Source organism: Scyliorhinus canicula, chromosome 5, assembly GCF_902713615.1.
Source record: "Scyliorhinus canicula chromosome 5, sScyCan1.1, whole genome shotgun sequence".
Lineage (NCBI taxonomy): Eukaryota > Metazoa > Chordata > Chondrichthyes > Carcharhiniformes > Scyliorhinidae > Scyliorhinus > Scyliorhinus canicula.
Genome location: NC_052150.1, coordinates 169,885,566 through 169,905,320, shown reverse-complemented (window position 1 = coordinate 169,905,320; position 19,755 = coordinate 169,885,566). Strand labels below are relative to the sequence as shown.

The 19,755-nt window shown below is 47.4% G+C and overlaps 1 protein-coding gene across 9 annotated transcripts in view; it reads right to left on the bottom strand.

Annotated features, from left to right (window-relative positions):
• LOC119966423 (voltage-dependent L-type calcium channel subunit beta-2-like) overlaps positions 1-19,755 on the bottom strand; it is a 461,782-nt gene that overhangs the window by 115,460 nt on the left and 326,567 nt on the right. For 7 of the 9 annotated variants that reach the window (XM_038798048.1, XM_038798052.1, XM_038798053.1 and 4 more), the window contains one exon: positions 8,181-8,300. In XM_038798048.1, the coding sequence (XP_038653976.1) occupies positions 8,181-8,300 (120 nt within the window). Of the gene's footprint in view, positions 1-8,180; positions 8,301-9,146; positions 9,538-19,755 lie in introns of those variants that run through there. The other 2 variants (XM_038798050.1, XM_038798056.1) reach the window with 2 other exon arrangements.

Here is a 19,755-nt window from a genome sequence, read left to right as displayed (position 1 = left end):
TTGCCATACCAGGCTGTGATGCAGCCCGACAGGATGCTCTCTATAGTACATCTGTTACCAAAAGTTGGTAAGGGTTAATGTGGACATGCCGAATTTTCTTAAGTTTCCTGAGGAAGTATAGGCGCTGTTGTGCTTTCTTGGTGATAGCGTCAACGCGAGTGGACCAGGACAGATTTTTGGTGATGTGCACCTCTAGGAATTTGAAACTGCTAACCATCTCCACCTCTGCCCCGTTGATGCTGACAGGGGTGTGTACAGTACTTTGCTTCCTGAAGTTGATGACCAGCTCTTTAGTTTTGCTGGCATTGAGGGAGAGATTGTTGTCATTACACCACTCCACTAGGTTCTCTATCTCCCTCCTGTATTCTGACTCGTCGTTATTCGAGATCCGGCCCACTATGGTCGTATCGTCAGCAAACTTGTAGATGGAGTTGGAACCAAGTTTTGCCACGCAGTCGTGTGTGTACAGGGAGTAGAGTAGGGGGCTAAGTACGCAGCCTTGCGGGGCACCGGTATTGAGGACTATTATGGAAGAGGTGTTGGTGTTCATTCTTACTGACTGTGGTCTGTTGGTCAGAAAGTCAAGGATCCAGTTGCAGAGTGGAGAGCCAAGTCCTAGGTTTTGGAGCTTTGATATGAGCTTGGCTGGGATTATGGTGTTGAAGGCGGAGCTGTAGTCAATAAATAGGAGTCTGATGTAGGAGTCCTTGTTTTCGAGATGCTCTAGGGATGAGTGTAGGGCCAGGGAAATGGCGTCTGATGTGGACCGGTTGCGACGGTATGCGAATTGAAGTGGGTCAAGGCTTTCCGGGAGTATGGAGGTGATGCGCTTCATGATCAGCCTCTCGAAGCACTTCATTACAACTGGCGTCAGGGCCACCGGACGGTAGTCATTGAGGCATGTTGCCTGGTTCTTCTTTGGTACCGGTATGATGGTGGTCTTCTTGAAGCAGGTGGGACCTCGGAGTGGAGTAGGGATAGGTTAAAGATGTCTCTGAATACCTCTGCCAGCTGGTCTGCGCAGGCTCTGAGTGCACGACCAGGGATCCCGTCCGGGCCCGTCGCCTTCCGTGGGTTCACTTTCAGGAAGGCCGATCTGACTTCGGAAGCTGTGATGGTGGGTATGGGTGAATTATGGGCTGCTGGGGCACTCGACAACGGATTGTTGGTTACCTGCTCGAACCGAGCATAGAATGCATTAAATTAATCGGGAAGGGGTGCGCTGCTGCCAGAGATACTGCTCGGCTTCGCTTTGTAGCCCTTCAGGATCTTGAAGGTTTTGAAGTCGCCGCCTCTTACTCATCTAAACTCTAATGGATACAAACTTAACCCGTCAAACCTTTCCCCATAAGAGAACCTGCCCATTCCTGGTACTAGTCTCGTAAACCTTTGCGGAACTGCTTCTAATGCTTTTACATCTTACCTTAAATAAGGAGACCAATACTGTACACAGTACTCCAAATGTGGTCTCACCTATGCCATGTACAACTGAAGCATAACCTCCCTACATTTGTAATCAATCCCTCGGACAACAAATGATAAGATTCTATTAGCTTTCCTAATTACTTGTATGCTAGCCTTTTGTGATTCATGCACTAGGACACCCAGATCCCTCTGCACTTCAGAGCTCCCAGATCTCTTACCATTTAAATAATAAGTTTATTTTTTATTCTTCTTGCAAAAATAGTCAATTTCACATGTACATATTATACTCTGTTTGTCAATTTCTGCCCACTCACTTAGCCTATATCCGTTTGTAGCCCCCTTACGTCCTCATCACAATTTACTTTCCTACCCATCTTCCCATCATCAGCAAGTTTAAGAACCATGATCTTCAGTCCCTTCATCCAAGTCATTTATATAAATTGTAAAAGGTTGAGGCACCAAAAAACCTGGATGTAAAATGCCTCAATTTTCTCGTTTTAAGGTCTATGACCAGATAAGGAAATTAAAATTCTTCAGACCCAAAAGATTGGAATATTCAGAAAAAAAAAAAGAGGCATTCAACACACTTCATTAATAATCCAACAAATCCACCCACTGTGAAAGCTGGTTTTGGCAACACAATATACATTATGCAGACATCATATAAATGAGGGCCAGTAAAAAGAATTGTGAGTCTTTGCAAGGACATTTAAGTGACTGGATAAAAAATGGCAGGTTATCAAGCCAAGATATAGAAAACTTGGCAATTGTGTTTAATCTGGACTCGAGTTTTCAGGGCCTAATAAAAAATAGAAAATGTTTTGCTTCGAAGATCTCCTTGTCAAGAGTCCAATTCTAGAAGAATTTATGAACAACATGCAGACAGTATTTGTTCCCTAATTAAAAAATTCAACTAAAGTTGATGGTGCTCTTTGAACGTTGCTTCTCTTGCTCTCCCTGGTAGAGGTCATAGAACTAGGACTTGCTTTCACAGGAAGCTAGGTTTGTGCAGTTCACCCTGTATGAATTACACACTGCAGTCATGATGTACCAGTGGCCCAAGGGCTAGAAAACGATTCCAGTGGCAAAGAAGTTGATTAGGTTAGCTGCTCAGTCCAATATCACAGAACTGTTATGGCGTGGAAGGAGGCCATTTGTCCCATTTTGTCTGCACTGACTCTCCAAACGCACATCATGCTTTAGTACAATTCCCCTCCCTTTAAATATGTGCCCTTTTTTTTAACGATCCTTTTACAAGTGGGAACAGTTTCTCCCAATCTACTCTGTACAACATGTCGGAGGGGAGGGAAGATGGTTCGAAGGTCGACGTGTTATTGAGATTGAATACATCCATGCGAGTGGTGAACCCCGATTCGAGCCTTGTAAATGGTAGAGAGCATTTGAATTTCTCAATCATTTTAATCAGGCTGCGCCTGTTAAACTCTCAGCCAACTTGAGAGCCAACTCTCAGATACCAATACTGGGGACTTGGCAATAGTGTTTCCATTGAAAGTCAGAGGATGATGGTTAGGCTTTTACTGATTGGAGATTTTTAATTGCTTGTCAATTACCCAGTGTCACTTGTCAGTCTAAATCTCAAATGTTGGCATGGTCCAGCATCAGGTTATCATGGACTGTTTCATCACCTGCTCAAAGTTGACCACTGTAGGTTTCTCACAGCACAACCACCAATGGATCGGGCAATTAAAATTGGTGGTGCGTAAGATGCCAAAGTTAGAGGTGCACAGATGTTTCAGAGGATTTTGGGTTGGGTAGGTAGGGAGGGATCCGGTCTTGGAAGGATTTGGAGACAAGAATGAGAATCAAGTTGATGCTAAACCAGGATCTACTGATGGTCACTGAACAGAGGAGTGATAGAGGAATGGAATTTTGTCAGAGGTAGGGCATGCATGGGCAGCAAAGGTTTGGATGGCCTCAAGTTTACAAGGGTAGAATGTGTGAAGTTGCCGAGGGATGCAATAGAATAGTCAAGCCTAGAGATAATAAAGGCATGATGTGGGTTTCAGAAGCACAAGAGCAGAGGCAGAAACAGAGCAGAGTGATGTTGCAGAGGTGGAAATATGCATTCCTAGAAAAGGCCCAGAAATGTGGTTGAAAGCTCCTCTGAGAGTCAATTATATTTTTTGATTTGATTTGATTTATTATTGTCACATGTATTTGTATAGAGTGAAAAGTATTGTTTCTTGCATGCTATACAAACAATGCAAACCGTACATAGGGAAAGAAGGAGAGACTGCAAGGTATGACACCAAGGTTCTGTTCAGCCTCAGACAATTGCCAGGGAGAGGGATGGAGTTGGTGGCAAGAGTAAAGGGTTTGTGTTGGGGACCAAAAACAATAGCTTCACCCTTCCCAATATTGAACTGAAGGGCATTCCTGCTCAGCCAGTGATGGGTAAGCAATTTGGCAATTTAGAGACAGTTGGGTCCCTGGAGAATGTTCCAGATCGGTACTGTAAAAAGAAATGGGGGGGAACTAAAGATGGGTTTCAAATCTTTTTGATGGCTTTGAAGTGAACACCAAAGTAAACCAAGGAATTTTCATTAAGAAGTGAAGAGGTTGTCTAGGATTGAGAGGGAGGAGGGAGGAGTAAGTGTGGACGAACCTACATATAGTGCACAAAATAACTGCAGGCCTAAAGAAACAACAACACCTGATTTTGTGTGGACATGACCAATTTAAATAAGCAGTTAGGCCCCCAAAAAAGAAAGGATGCCAACAGGTGGATTAGATCTGAGGAACTGGGTAAAGTAAAACAAGAAGCCATCTTAATTCAAAAGAAATTGCACTGCATACAGTCTTCATCACAGCCTTTGACATTTCTAGCTGAATAGATAGCCACCTGATAGCTTCCAACTCCAAAATACATTCAGAGGGATCTGTCAATACGTCTGGAAGTCTTCCAAACAGCTGTGTGCAAATTTTTTTAGAACAGTACAGCACAGAACAGGCCCTTCGGCCCTCGATATTGTGCCGAGCAATGATCACCCTACTCAAACCCACGTATCCACCCTATACCCGTAACCCAACAACCCCCCCCTGAACCTTACTTTAAATTGGATGCTAGTCTAACATACAAAGAGATCCAATTAGGGCTCACTGAAACTAAAACTTACCACAACAAAGTACAGTCTGCAAAGAATGTAAACACCATGCATCATTTTCTAGAAGTGGAATGTTAGTTAGGCAAGATATTTCCAAATTGACAGAGAAAACCAAATGGTTGTGGAGACTGCCCTAACAAAATCGACTCTTGTAAATGGGGTATTGGCCAACAAGGAACATCAAACCATAGAATTCCTACAGTGCAGACGTAGGCCATTCGGCTCATCGAGTCTACACTGACCCCCCTGAAAGAGCACCCTACCTAGACCTACTCCCCTGCCCTATCCCTATATCCCAACTAACCTGCACATCTTTGGGCACTAAGAGGCAATTTATCATGGCCAATCCATCTACTTTTGGATTGTGGGAGGAAACCGGATTGCATAGATGAAATCCACACAGATATGGGGAGAAAGTGCAAACTCCAAAGAGACAGTCATAGAATCATAGAATTTACAGTGCAGAAAGAGGCCATTCAGCCCATCAAGTCTGCACCGGTCCTTGGAAAAAGCACCCTACTTAAGCCCACACCGCTACCCTATACTCGCAACCCAGTAACCCCACCAAATCTTTTTTGGGCAGTAAGGGCAATTTACCATGGCCAATCCACCTAACCTACACATCTTTGGACTATGGGAGGAAACCGGAGAACCCATAGGAAATCCACGCAAACACGGGGAGAACATGCAGACTCTGCGTAGACAGAGACCCAAACCGGGAATCGAACTTTGGACCCTGGAGCTGTGAGGCAACTGTGCTAACCACGGTGCTACCATGCCACCCCAGTGCAAAACAAATGAACTATTCTATCACCTACCCTGAGTTTATACAACCCTCCAAAAGAGGCCTGTGCATTGGCAGGCATTCAGCATTTATTCAGGGGGCTGAAATCTGTTACCTGTTCCTCTAGACCTGCTAATTCTGCGCGGCTCCAATTTTGACCTCTCCTGCATTCTTGGTCTTCCTTAGCAATCAACCATTCTTTAGAATTCCCTTTCTAAAACTGCCCACCTCTTATTCTGCTTGGAGATCCTCCTTAAAACCTACCTCCTTGGCTGAACTTTTATTCATTGGCCCCAATATCTCATTATTAGGCTTGATGTGGCTTTTTGTCTGATTAGCTTACCGTGAAATGCCTTCAATTAAAGGCACTACATCAATTCTTCTGTTAATTTGACTTAATTGGTGTGATATTCAGATCAACAAACATTCCTACAAGCTTATCTGTTGATTGTGTGGCTGCGGAATGGAGCAGCCAGCACGTCTCTTCAAATATGTATAATGCAACACAGACTGCGCAGCATGAAACACAGCTTCTATCCAGCTCTTCACAACTTGGATTCTTGAGAGAAAAATGTTTAAAAATGTAGAATATGTTCACCTGCCAAATGACATTGCACCTCCTGTGGTAAAGGAAAAGATGTTTAAAATTCAAGGATTAATGGCAGTTCCTCCATGAGGTATTACAGTAGCTTTGCTCCAGTTCATGTCTATTAGATGAGATCCATACATAGAGGGAGATTTGTGCCAAGGAGCAATCGTTAGCCTAAGTTCGACACCCAATTTCCACATTTTTACTTTATGCCTTTGGACAGAAACAGGCCCGTCAATTTATTTATTTTTTGAATAAATAATAAAGTGTACCCATAGAATAATCTTACACTCCTCCCACTCTTCTCCTCCCCCCTCCCCCCAATTGGGCTCTGAGGCAGGGGCAGGGAGGAGGGTCAAATTGATTTGCCTGGGAACCCGCCCACCCAAACCCAGATGCAATTACACATTTGGGTGGGCAGGGCCTTGGGCAGGAAACCTGCCCTTTCACCCATTCAGGGCCTTAGTAACCACTTAAGGATCTTTTCCCACCCAGCCCCAATTTTTAGGCTAACGGAGAAGGGAGGGTGGGAAACAGTGAAAAATAACTTCACTTCATTTCGGGTCTGAAAGGTTGGAGCATGCGCCTCAATCTGAAGACTCCTTCAGAATTGGGGTCACCTCCCCTTTAGGATCTTGGAGCTCCACCAGGCCTCCCTCCCCTACCCTGGTCTAACCTCGATGCCGCGGTCACCACTCTGCCACCCCCCCTCCCCAAAAACACTTCCGGACGCCCCAGAATATCCCCTCTCCTCCCACTCCCAGGATCCTTGGGACTTCATTCCAGGCAGAGCGCTGCAGTACCACTTCTGGCCACTGCCTGGCCGGATTGGAGAGCTGTCGGCTAATCTGTCGGTGCTAGCTATGAAGAAAGGTTGAGTAGATTAGGATTGTTTTCATTGGAAAGACGGAGATTGAGGGGGGACCTGATTGAGGTCTACAAAATTATGAGAGGTATGGACAGGGTGGATAGCAACAAGCTTTTTCCAAGAGTGGGGGTGTCAATTACAAGGGGGTCACGATTTCAAGGTGAGAGGGGAAAAGTTTAAGGGATATATGCATGGAAAGTTTTTTTACGCAGAGGGTGGTGGGTGCCTGGAATGCTTTGCCAGCGGAAGTGGTAGAGGCAGGTGCGATAGCATAATTTAAGATGCATCTGGACAGATATATGAACGGGTGGGGAACGAGAGAAGTAGACCTTGGAAAATAGGCAACAGGTTTAAATAAAGGATCTGGATCAGCACAGGCTGGGAGGGCCGAAGGGCCTGTTCCTGTGCTGTAATTTTCTTTGTTCTTTGTAATCTAATAGGCCAACAGCTCTCACGGGCAGACTCCTTTCCAAGGGTAGATGGAATTCCCGCCCTCTGCCAACCAACGCTCAAATAAGCGTTAAATGGCAATGGGATTTTGAAGGTCATTATGTGCCGACTCTCAGGATGGCGAGTGCTGATTGTTCACCTTCCTTAAACTTCTTCCCCTGGTATCCTGATCAACATTCTCGCATGTGTCAACAAACAATAAATTGTCATTTATCTTTCCTATTTGTTGGATTTAGCTTTTGTAAAATGGGTGCCAAGATTGTCTGCTTGAGTGACTGCATATCGGATATGCAACACTTCGCAAATTTGTAGAAATAATTTATTATTCCTGAATGTTGTTTTTTTTTAAAAAAGAACTTTGCATTGCTTTTTAATCTTGTACACATTATTCCTGAAAATTGATATGATTGCCAATACATGGGCAATAGTGAGTTGTGTGACCTATCAAGTCCATGTGCACGTAAGCAAATGGAGCTGGTTGGAGCAAAGTGCAAGGCAAGAGGGCCTTTTCTCCTCATCTATTCATTCATGCCTGTTTAGATCACAATCTCCAGCATATGTCCTAACTTTTAAAAAATAAATTTAGAGTATCCAATTTACTTTTTTCCAATTGAGGGGCAATTTTAGTGTGGCCAATCCACCTATCCTGCACATCTTTTTGGGTTGTGGGGGTGTGACCCACACAGACATGGGGGAGAATGTATAAACTCCACACAGACAGTGACTCAGGGCCGGGATCGAATCTGGGACCTCAGTGCCGTGAGGCAGCAGTGCTAACCACTGTGCTACCGTGCCGCCCTGCATATGTCCCAATTTGTTCACCCTCTCTATCTTAGCCACAACTCACCAGATAGAAATGTTATTGCCTGCACAATTAGACTCTAGCTGGCAGGTGCAAAACATGACATTTTAGAATCTAATTGTGAAACTTGACATTACCTTTGCTTTTTCCAGCTGTGCATGGGCCTGTCGCTCTGCTTCCCTCCGTACAGCCTCCCGGTCTTCCTCCAGAGATACATCTGACTCAGATGGACGGCTAGTGTAGGAGTCCGCCGAACCCTGCAGAGGGACAAAGGAGAAAAACATGACCATTTATTATTTGATACCTGCAGTGCAGTTTGTAAACTATTTTATGCGCAGAACGCCTCCACTCCTTTTAATGTGATCTTCTGCATGTTTAAAGAAAGAAATTTGCAATCAATATACCCAATGATGAAAAGAGGAAAATCTGATACGATGACGGAGCTATAGTGTTACATCAATTTTTCTCCCCCTCCCTCTCTCTTCTGGGTTGTTTATACAGGAATAACATCCTGTTGCACGCATTTGTTTGGACATAGTTACTTTGCAACGGCAAATGAACTCACTCTTACTAAAAACAGCAGAATAGTGAAAGGATAAGCACAGAGGAAAACAAACATCTCTAATGCAATGAGAGAAACCATGTTAAATGATAATATTGCAAAAGCCCAACACTCTGATCCAAACTGTTGGCTTTAGTGATACCCAATATGTTCTGTATGACTCTGGGACTCGAAATGTTAACTCTGATTCTCTCTCCACAGATGCTGTCAGACCTGTTGAGATTTTCCAGCCTAATTTCCAACGTCCGCAGTATTTGCTTCAATCCCAATCTATTCCCGGCATCTTTTAATTTCTGGAGGCAGCTGCCAGAACCCTTCCGATCCCTTTCCACTGTCACCTGTTCACTCAAGTGATTTGAGGTTGCTACAGGTTTTTAACATGGATGTTAAAAAAAAGTCACTCAGCCTGGGGAGGAGCTCAGCAACTCACCAAAACAGTTAAACATTCTAAAATGGTGATAGGAAAAATAAAAACAAGTTGTGACTGTCGGAAATTTTAAGCTCTCGTTCCCAAAACAATTTTAAAAAGGTTTGATCTTACATAGATGTCGGAATTCTTCAAACGTCCTCCTTTGGCTCGTTTTAGAAGTCTTATCCAGGAGGCCTTCATTAGCCAGAGAGCTCAGTTATTGTCCACAGCAGCTGTGCCCAGCACCGATCCTAACAATGTGTGCTGCATAATCAGTGCTGCTTTACTTTTAACCCATCTTGTCACTGTGCTTGCAAACATGCTCCTTTCACTCTATCCCCTTCTCTCTCATTCTGCAGTGAGTCGCTCTGGCATGAGAATAGTGACTGCTGGCTTATTTCATAAATGAAGGGTAGGTGTTTTCCATACTTGAACTCTTCAGACACCAAAATTCCCCCGTTACAACAAGATATCTCTGTGCATCACACAGGCAGTCCACATTGAGCGAGAGAGAAGAATACATGGGGGTACCTTTTAAAGTCCAATATGGAATTTATTTACTGAGATTTGTAAGTGCAAAATTGAATCCATCTCCCTAGGGAGCTAAAGAGGCTTGTCACATCAATGAGCATGCTCGGTAACTAGATCCATACGCAGATGCTCACATCATACTGTGATGTTAGCTTTCTGTCAAAATGCCATTTGAAATCTCAAGGGTAGAGTATGAAAATAGCAAGGTCCTTGTACAACAGGAGCATATGTAAGCTGTTTCAGTTTTTGTCATATACCTGTCAGCTGTTGCACAAAACAGCGCTGCCACCTCTCACTCATTTCACAGAATCTGTTTTTACCAAGATGTGATACCTTCCTGTCTCTTCAGCTAATTAAAAAATGACGGGCACTAACAATGTTTTAAAAAAACATTTGAAGTGACAATGGAGACTGTTTGAAAGATGTCAGTCACCACAGATAAATGAAAATAAAAGAAGTTGTGTAGATTAGAGGTGAAAATGTCCCAGGTTTAAATGGGAAGAGACTCATTAAAATATCAACGGGAATTATCCAAAAACACAAAAAAAGATGGATTCACATGATTTCTACTGTAGTCGACCTCACACAGATCTTAAATGATTCGCTTTTTGCTTCCTTAAAGCGTGGACAACATAGTTCTGACATCACGTGCGCAATCTGCTGTGATGAACACCTGTTTTCCATTTTAAACAGAGCATCCCATCCACATTTGGAAAACATTATCAATGCCCTTGGAGAGTTTGTCCCAAGAGGCATTTCAACAAGAGGCAAGTTAAATCTCCAGCAATGGGAGTTTCAATAAGCTGCAATTGATTGTGAATCTAACTTTGCTAATTGTACAGTCATGAACGGTACCTGACTACATAAAAAGTGTGGGATTTTTCAGTCTTTCCTGCTGTCTGGCCTTCTGGTCTCGCTGAAGTTGACACCCACTTTGGGTTCCCCAGTGGTGGGGGGGGGCGAGGGAGGGGCCATGCAAACTGCCATAGACTGTTGTGGGACCGGAGATCCTGTTGGCAGCCAAAGGAGTCGCCTCCGCCATGGGAAAGCTCGCCGCGGGCTGGATACTTCACATTTTGTAAAAACTGTGAGGCAGACCTTCCATTGTCCAGATGGTCGTACACAGGAGGTACACCAAAAATCCCCTCTGAAGTCCCCATGCACTGACTACATGGGAATGTACTGGAAAATTTAAACTTTGTTTGGGAAATTATCCTGCATTTGGAACCCTCCAAAACTCTCGAGTGAATGGATTTTGATTTATTGTTATTTGTACCGAAGTATAGTGAAAAGTATTGTTCTGGGTACAGTCCAGCCAGATCAGTTGTTTGGGGCAATTGTACATATAATTTTGGAACATGGGGTACGTTCTACATAAACTGTGTGTTTAGGTAGTCTCAGAGTAGTATAGTCCTCTTCATGTGTATTTGCCTTTTCTTTAATTTAATAAAGTCTTCAATAATTGTTACATGATGATTGGGCTGTTTATTCACATTTGGGTTTTACTTGACTCCTCACACCTTTACAAACACAAAATTTGACACAACCACGAATTGGTGTTTCAAGTTGGGACACCCTCGCAGACAACATCAGTGTGCTTCCTGACAACTCCTAAACTATAAGGGAAGGACATCAGGAACATTTCTCAAGAGGCCTGTTTTGGAAGACCAGATGAACAATGCGGAGATCCAGTGCAGGTAAACAGAAGGGCAGTGGCAGTTCAACAACAAATGTTCGCCCCTGTACCTACATTAATCGTTCCTCCCATAAATCAGCTATTATTAAATCACTTTGACATTTTAACTCAAGAGGCTTAATTTTCACAGTTCAGGACCGGGATTCTCTTTTTCAAAAAGTCTGGAGTGATTCTCCAATTTCAAGAGGGATAGCAGGGCCCTGGCGTGCACCCCGCAGCTCCTGTTGCTGATATAGGGCCCTTCACTTGCCGCAGTGTGTCTGAACATGCGCAGGGCAGCTGGCTCCGGTTCCGCACATGCGTGCAGCAGCCGTTTTCGCACAGGCCCCACGCAGAAGAAGATAGGCCCTCCCTGGATTGTACGCACCCGCCGATCGGTAGCCCCCAATCGCGGGCCTGTCCGTTGTGGAGGCCCCCTCCCCGGAGTCTGATCCCTCCCCCCCACCCCCCACCAGGACGGCCAGCGCAGCTGCGAGTCCGAGCTCCCGCCGGGTGGAACCAGGTTGGAACCACGCCGGCGGAACTCAGCGGGAACTCAGCCGGTTGACCGTGGAGAATTGCCACAGGGGCCTCTTTCAATGGCCCCCAAATAGCGCCGTGTCGACCACGCACACATGGCTGGCGGCAATTCTCTGGTCCGTGGAGAATCGCGAACCGGCGCCGCGGGTCTGAGACCCCATTCACCGCCACCAGCGGGTCAGGGCTGGATAAAGCCAGGAATCCCAAGATTGGCGTGCCCTTATGGAAGGGTTCCCAGATCTCCAATAAAAAACAAAGAAAGCCCCCCTGCCCCACCACATACATGGAGAAGCCCCCCACACACATTCACGAGGGGGACGCCCACAGACGCAGGGAACTCCTTCCCCACCCCCCTATCAAGGATAAGAGAAATGCCCTAATGGAGCACCTTAGAGAGGCCTTCCTCCGTACTTCCCCATGGCTCTATTCTCTGGCGCCCTGACACTTCCTCCTGTCACTATCCCCTGGCCATGAGAATTCCAAATGTGGGGAGAATGGAACTGTTTTTCTTGACAGCTAATTCACAGCCCTGCAGGGGGTGAGCAGGCACCTTGAGTAATTCACGCAACTTTAGTTGCAGATACGGGCCCCCGCACTTCCGGGTTTGAGTCCGCACATGTGCACAGCAGCGGCCTCGCCAAGCTCCATGGCAGACGCGGACCGCGGAGCCAGACACAAAAATTAAACCCCTGCCCCCCAGTTGGCTGCACACCCAAGCATCTGACCGCATGGATCTAACCCCCGGCTGCCTATAAGGCCCCCCTCCCCCCAGTGTCCGATTTTGCTCCCTCCCCCCCACCATCCCGACTGGCAATAGCAGGTTAGTTCCGCGCCGTCGGGAACTCGGCCGATTGGGAGCGGAGGATTGCTGGGCTGGCCTCTGCCGATGGGCCCCCAGCCGCGCGCGGCATACTCCGCCATCAAGCCGATTCTCAGGTCCCTGAGAATTGGCGGACCGCGCCAGGCCCAATTTCGCGTGAAATTGGATTCTTCGACCCCTCGCCGAACGTGATTTCGACGCGGGGCCGCGGAGAATCCAGCCCATTACATTTTCACTACCGCAGCAAACAAGTTATTTGAAAAAGCGAGATTTGCGATGGCTGACATCATCAGCTAATTCAAGATTTAGGTGACACCTGTCATGGTAAAAACACAATTGGTTTAATTATTGGTTTCATTTTGCGACAGAGTTTCTGAAACTCGAAGTAAAAATGTTTATGGTTATCGTCGTCTTCACCACATCAACCAGTCAAAAAACAATTTGAAGTAACTGGTCAGTCAGTGGACAGTAACACCACCCACCTGTAAGTTCCCCTCCAAGTCTCTCATCATCCTGACTTGGAAATATATCGCCGTTCATCCACTGTCGCTGAATCAAAATCCCGGATCTTCCTCCCCAACAGCACTGTGGGTGTACCTACATTACATGGACTGCAGCGGTTCAAGAAGGCAGCTCACCACCACCTTCTCAAGGGCAATTAGGGATGGGCAATGAAAGCTGGCCCAGCAATGCCCACATCCCATTAAATAATTTTTTTTTTTTTTAAACTATGCAACAAAAATCTAGTATGCTTATTATGATTTATCTTCATACAGCTATAGACCATTGTAAGTCCAAAGTGTAGGGAATCAGAATTGTGTGAATGTTTCATCTTTAAAAAGCAGCACAACCATTGGGTGGTGGTGGAGGGGAAGGTACAGTTGGACAAGAGGCCTCTAGTTTAATACTGGGATGTATTTCCCACTAAGAAACCTTCCTTGCACTCAGGATTTTCATTATTATTTTAGTGAAGAAGAAAATATTTTCCATCACGTGGTTCACAATGGTGGAGGTAGCCCGCCAGCACGCATGGCTGGAAAATTACTTACCACCTTGTCACCCCTCAGACTGCAAGTTGCCATGTTGGCACTACCAAAGGGCGGGGCCTTAATGGGGAGCACATTTCAGCGATTAGGGTGGGTGGGACACCCTAGCTGCAGCAGCTTTTTGAGATCAGAGCTCCGATCTCAGGAGGGCCGGGACCTATCAGAGAGGTTTGGTCCCGTCCCTCCCAGTTGCAGCACGGACCCCAGTGTGCCATGGAATGACACGTAAAAGCCCTTTCAACTAAAAACAAATTTCCAAGTGGCATGTCAGGGTCGCTCCTAGTGCCAGCGGGAATCACTCTGGTGTTCCTGCTGATAGGAGCACTTAATCACAGTTCTGTAGAATCGTGCCCATAATTTTCCCATGAAGAGAGTGTGATCCTTTAAGCCTTCAGTGAAAATAAGTACCCACCTTGGTGCACTAAGGCAAGAAGGAAAACAGAGAATGCTGGAGACATCAGCTCAAGTTGCATCTTTGTAGGAGAGGGAAAAACACAGGTTGGGGCCCAAAATTTTGGCAGAGGCAGAGAAAACCGGCAAGGCCAGGGATGCAGAGATCCTGCTGTTAAATTCGGCAAGACGTCAGAAGAAAATTTTCTTTTTTTCTCCTACTTGACAGCCAGCCAAATTGACATGGTGGCAACCTGGCGGGTGGGAAAAACAGTGACACTAGGCCACAGCCTGCAGATGGCTGGAAACAGTCCCTGCCAATCAGGAAGGAAGTAGTTTGGATCCAATACTGCCAGGTGTCATAATGAGCTGCAGTTCATGGGAGATGGTCATTGATCCTGAAAGGGGCTGGAGAGAGACAATGATCAACAGTTCAATATTTAATTGAAGGGCCAGAAGGTACCAATGAAATTTAATTCAGGCTCCCAGCTGCACTGTGGGAATTTGGTTTAAATATGTTTTAAAATTATCCTCTGCCGTAACAGTGGGTACACAAGCATCTGGGGTTGCCTCTCACGTTTGTAAGGCTTTGACCTCCCCCCTCACTTCCTTCATACTAGGGGGAGGGAGGTTTAACATTGAGGCCAATGTTTCTGGTGCAAGCGCTGTTCAAAATGGAATCATTTCCTCGGCGTGTCACAAATGTCAGTGGGAAATTCAAATAGCACTAGGGCTGCTGGCTGCCTGTAGAGGATGTCAAGATTTTCTTAAACCAGCCTCGTCTCGCTGACAACACTTTCACCTCCGAGACAGACGTGGGTTGAGGATCCACAACAGATGGTGTAATTTAATGGCCATGCTGCGCCCAAAAAGCAGCTTGCTGCGGCGCAGCTTGCCCAATAAAAGCCAGGAGAGCCCGCTCCCAGGATCTACCCGACTCCTCGCAATGCCTCGCAAGATCTAACACAATCTTGCAGGACGTTGTGATGTGAATCCCGCCCACAATGGAAGGAATCACTTTTTAGCAAATCTGCATATTAAAGCAAGACAGCTAGTCTCTATGAGTTACCCAAGGCATGGAATCAATCATCCTCGCCTCCGAGACCTCAGGCGAGCTCTGTTCAGCATTGGTCTCCGCAAACTGGGACCAGGTGGAACAACACTCATGGGGTCTCGACGTACAACCCCCACGTCCCCGGGTCTGATGTGTTTACGTTCCTCGCCAGGTACGTCGAGCTGAAAAGTGACAGCGTGCAACTAAAGGACATCTTTGGCAACTGGACAAGTGAGCACCAGGTCAAGGTGACCCTGAGAACGGGCGGCAATGGAACCATCCTACATCCCCCCTCCAGTTTCGCCATTGGAGGAAATCGAGGCTACCTCTACTACGTGGGCAGCAACAAGTATGTCGCACCTGTGGCAAAACGGGGCATGTTGCCGCCAACTGCAACGTCACCTTCTGCAAAAACGGCAAGCAGGAGGACACATGACAAAGGACTGCAAGGAACACAAGTGCTGCAACCTATGTGGGAAGGCCGGCCGGCCATCTTTACAGGGCCTGCCCAAAACGTGGGGCAACATATGCACAAATCATCAGCGGTGGAGTCAAAAAGGCAACCACAGAGGAGGTTCAGGCACCCTCCATCGACAAAGACACCACAGCACAGAATGCTGAAATTCAACAAAAGGGCCCTCAACAGAAAGTGGAGGCCCCAGCACAGCCTGACAACTCAACCCCAACCTCATCTGACGAGGAAGACTCGATGGAAGAGGGTGGAACAAAGAATGAAAGGCGCTGGGAAACGCCGAGCAGGGACAAACGAAAGAGGAAACAGAAAAATAAACCAAAGAAACCCCTGATGGTAAACAGCAAAAAGCGGCAACTTCCAGCTAGTAGCCTTAGCGCCGACACCTCCTCCGATGAGGAAAAACAAACTAAGAATAGGCCTGAATTAAAGAGGCAAAGCACCAATGTGGAACGGGATGCACAGACCCCCCCAGACCACAGACAGGAAAGAAAATAAAACACACCAAGAGCACTAACCCCTGATCGATGGGAACAGCCATATGACCAACGGCCACCAAACGCCTGAAATTGAAAACAAGTTCACAGACCAGCTCCAGAAATCAAGAAGTAGCAACAACCCAAGCGAAAACCGGCCTGCAACCCCAACACCCACTGACTGCCATAAAGGCACCACCGGCATGCTGGGGAACATCGAACAGCTGGAACACCCAACTGTATACACTCTGGACTCGGAGACTGGTAAATCTACCTTTTTAAAAAATGGGATTTAAAATTGCATCCATTAATGTGCGAAGCATTAAAGATACTTTGCGGTGTGTAGCCACACTTGGCTACTTAGCAAACGCGAGAGCCGATCTACTGTTCCTGCAGGAGTGTGGGATTCCGCACCTCAGCAACTACAGGCGCTGGTCGAGCTGGTGGCCCCACGGGCCATCCATCTGGTCAGGAGGAAACGACTGTCGCTCCTCCGGCCTGGTATTCTGCTACGGGGAGGCAATTTCACCATCTCCGACGTTAAGGAGGTGGTGGGTGGACGCCTCCTCGTAGCAGACGTCAAATACTAAAACGCCCCTCTCAGACTTATTAACGTGTATGCCCCGGCCGTAAAGAGTGAGCGGCTGGCAGTCCTTCAGCACTCCCACTGCTGTTGGCCACCTGCAAGCCGATTATTCTGGGCGATAACTTCAACTGCATCATCGATGCGGCTGGACGATCCGGCAGAGCCGATAGCAAACTAGACGCTACGTCCAGACTCCTGATGGAAACGGTAAAAGACGCCAAGCTGCTCTACGTCTTCAGCAACCCTGCAGAGGGAGCGCAGCGTAGATACACATGGTCACGGCCAGATGGGTCCATCCGCTCCAGGATAGACTTCTTCTTTGTGTCCCATGCTTTCACGGTCAGGTCCACCGACATTAAGCCGGTGTTCTTCTCTGACCACTGCCTCCTACTGGCTGACTGCCACCTGCAGGAAAACCAAGGGGCGGGCAGAGGGACATGGAAGCTGAATGTAAAACTGTTGACTCCAGAGAACCTCGAGGAACTCAAAAGGGATTACAAAAGGTTGGAGAACCGTGAAACCCCTCTGAGTCTCCACATCTCTGGTGGGAAGCAATCAAGGGGACCATCAAAAGGTTCTTCACCCTCAAAGGCGTTCAAAAGGTGAGAGAGATGAGGGGCCATGTCCAGGCTCCAGAAAGTATGCAGAATTTGCTCCAGCTGCAGTCGATGGGGGTTAATGTCAAGGAGGATCTCCAAGAGGTGAAGGGCCAGCAAGCCTTGCTCTACACCTCGGAGGCCTCCAAGGTTATCTTCCCTTCCAGAGTCTGCTCCGTGGAGCAGGATGAAAAGTGCTCACGCTTCTTCTTCCAAAAGGTGCACAGAGAGACCTCTGTGATCAGCAGCCTGAAGGAAGAAGATGGCTCTGTAAAGTCATCGCAGTCTGACATCCTGAGGATCAGTAAATCCTTTTATGCCGGACTGTCTGATCTGAAGCCAACAGATAGCACTGTTTCCCAGACCTTCCTGTCGTCTATCACGGAAGTCTTGGACAACAGCGAGCAGGAAAACCTAGACAAACCACTAACTCTGGACGAGCTGACAAAGGCCGTCACGTCCTTTGAGACGAGTAAAACTCCCGGAAGCACGGCTTACCGGCTGAGTTGTATTTGGCTCTGTGGGACTGGATGGGCCCAGACCTGCTGGAAGTGTACGAGAGTATGCTCCGGGATGGCAGCATGTCAGAATCCATGACGAAAGGCATCATCACCCTCATCTACAAGCAGAAGGGGGAAAGGGAAGAAATTCGAAATTGGCGACCCATTTCACTGTTGAATGTGGATTACAAAATTCTAGCCAAGGTCATCGCCAATCGGGTCAGGTCTACTCTGGAGTCGGTGATCCATCCTGACCAGACCTGTGCTGTACCCGGCAGGAAGATCTCTGATAGCCTCACGCTACTCAGGGATACGATCGCCTACATGCAGGACAGGAGGGTGGACACCTGCCTCATCAGCCTTGACCAGGAGAAGGCTTTTGACAGAATATCGCACACCTACATGATGGATCTGCTCTCCAAAATGGGGTTTAGGGAGGGTATTCGCAATTGGATCAAACTGCTCTACACAAACATCTGTAGTGCAGTCTCAATCAATGGGTGGGAATCAGAAAAGTTCCAGATCAAATCTGGAGTCAGGCAGGGCTGCCCTCTCTCCTCTGCCCTGTTCGTGTGCTGCATTGAACCTTTTGCCGAATCCATCAGGAAGGATCCGGGTATAAGAGGAGTGACGATCCCAGGCAGCGGAGGCGCGCAAGTCAAGGCCTCCCTGTACATGGACGACGTCGCCGTCTTCTGCTCGGATCCCGCGTCTGTACGCAGGCCTTGGATGTCTGCAACCAGTTTGAACTGGCCTCAGGAGCCAAGGTAAACCGCGGCAAGAGCGAGGCCATGTTCTTTGGGAACTGGGTCGACCGGTCCTTTGTCCCCTTCACCGTCAGGTCAGATTACCTGAAGGTGCTGGGGATATGGTTCGGAGCGGCTGGGGCATGCACCAAAAACTGGGAGGAGCGCATTGCCAAAGTAAAACAGAAACTGGGCTGGCGGGAGCAACGCTCCCTCTCCATTGCGGGCAAAACCCTGGTAATCAGGTGTGAGGTACTCTCGGTGTTACTGTACGTAGCGCAGGTCTGGCCCATCACCTGAACCTGCGCCGCAGCAGTCACCCAGGCCATCTTCAAATTCATCTGGAGATCCAAGATGGACAGTGTCCGAAGAGACACCATGTACAAACCTCTGGATAAAGGAGGGAGGAACGTACCCAACGCCTCCCTCATCCTGATGGCCATGTGCAGCTGCATCAAGCTGTGCGTGGACCCCCAGTATGCAAACACCAAGTGTCACTACATACTGAGGTTCTACCTGTCCCCGGTGTTACGAAGGATGGGCCTGGCCTCATTGCCGCGGAATGCTCCAAGTAGTTGCACCGTGCCGTACCACCTGTCCCTCGTGGAAAAACTTTTGAAGGAAAACACCTTTGACCACAAGGCAATGAAGCAGTGGTCAGCACGTAATGTCCTCGAGGCCCTGAGTGAAAAGGAGACTGTGGAGGACATTGGATGGTTCCCTAAGCCGACTGTCAGAGTCATCTGGCAGAACGCCTCATCACCAGAACATTCAAACAAGCACCCAAGACCTAGCTTGGCTGGTGGTGAGAAGGGCCCTTCCTGTCAGATTCTTCATGTACACCCGAAGGCTCAGCACCGTTGCATGCTGCCCTCGGAGGGGCTGTGGAGGAAATGAGACAGTCACCCACCTCCTTGTGGAATGTGCCTTTGCAAAGAAGGTCTGGAGAACGATGCAGTGGTATTTGTCAAGGTTCATCCCGAGCAGCTCTGTGACACAGGACTCTGTGCTCTACAGACTGTTTCCAGGGGGACACACCGAGACAAACATCAACTGCTGCTGGAAGGTCATCAACTCGGTGAAAGACGCTCTTTGGTCTGCCCGAAACTTGCTGATCTTCCAGTGCAAAGAATTGTCCTCGACCGAGTGACGCACTCAAGCTTGGGGCAGCTGCCGCCAAGGCGCAATGGGGCAAGACCACTGTGTAAGGTCTTACCAGCAAATGTACACCGAGGGGTGGGTAACAGTGTAAATCCCCTCAGTCCGGGTCTTCAATACTACAATGTATAAAAGAAACATAATAATGTAA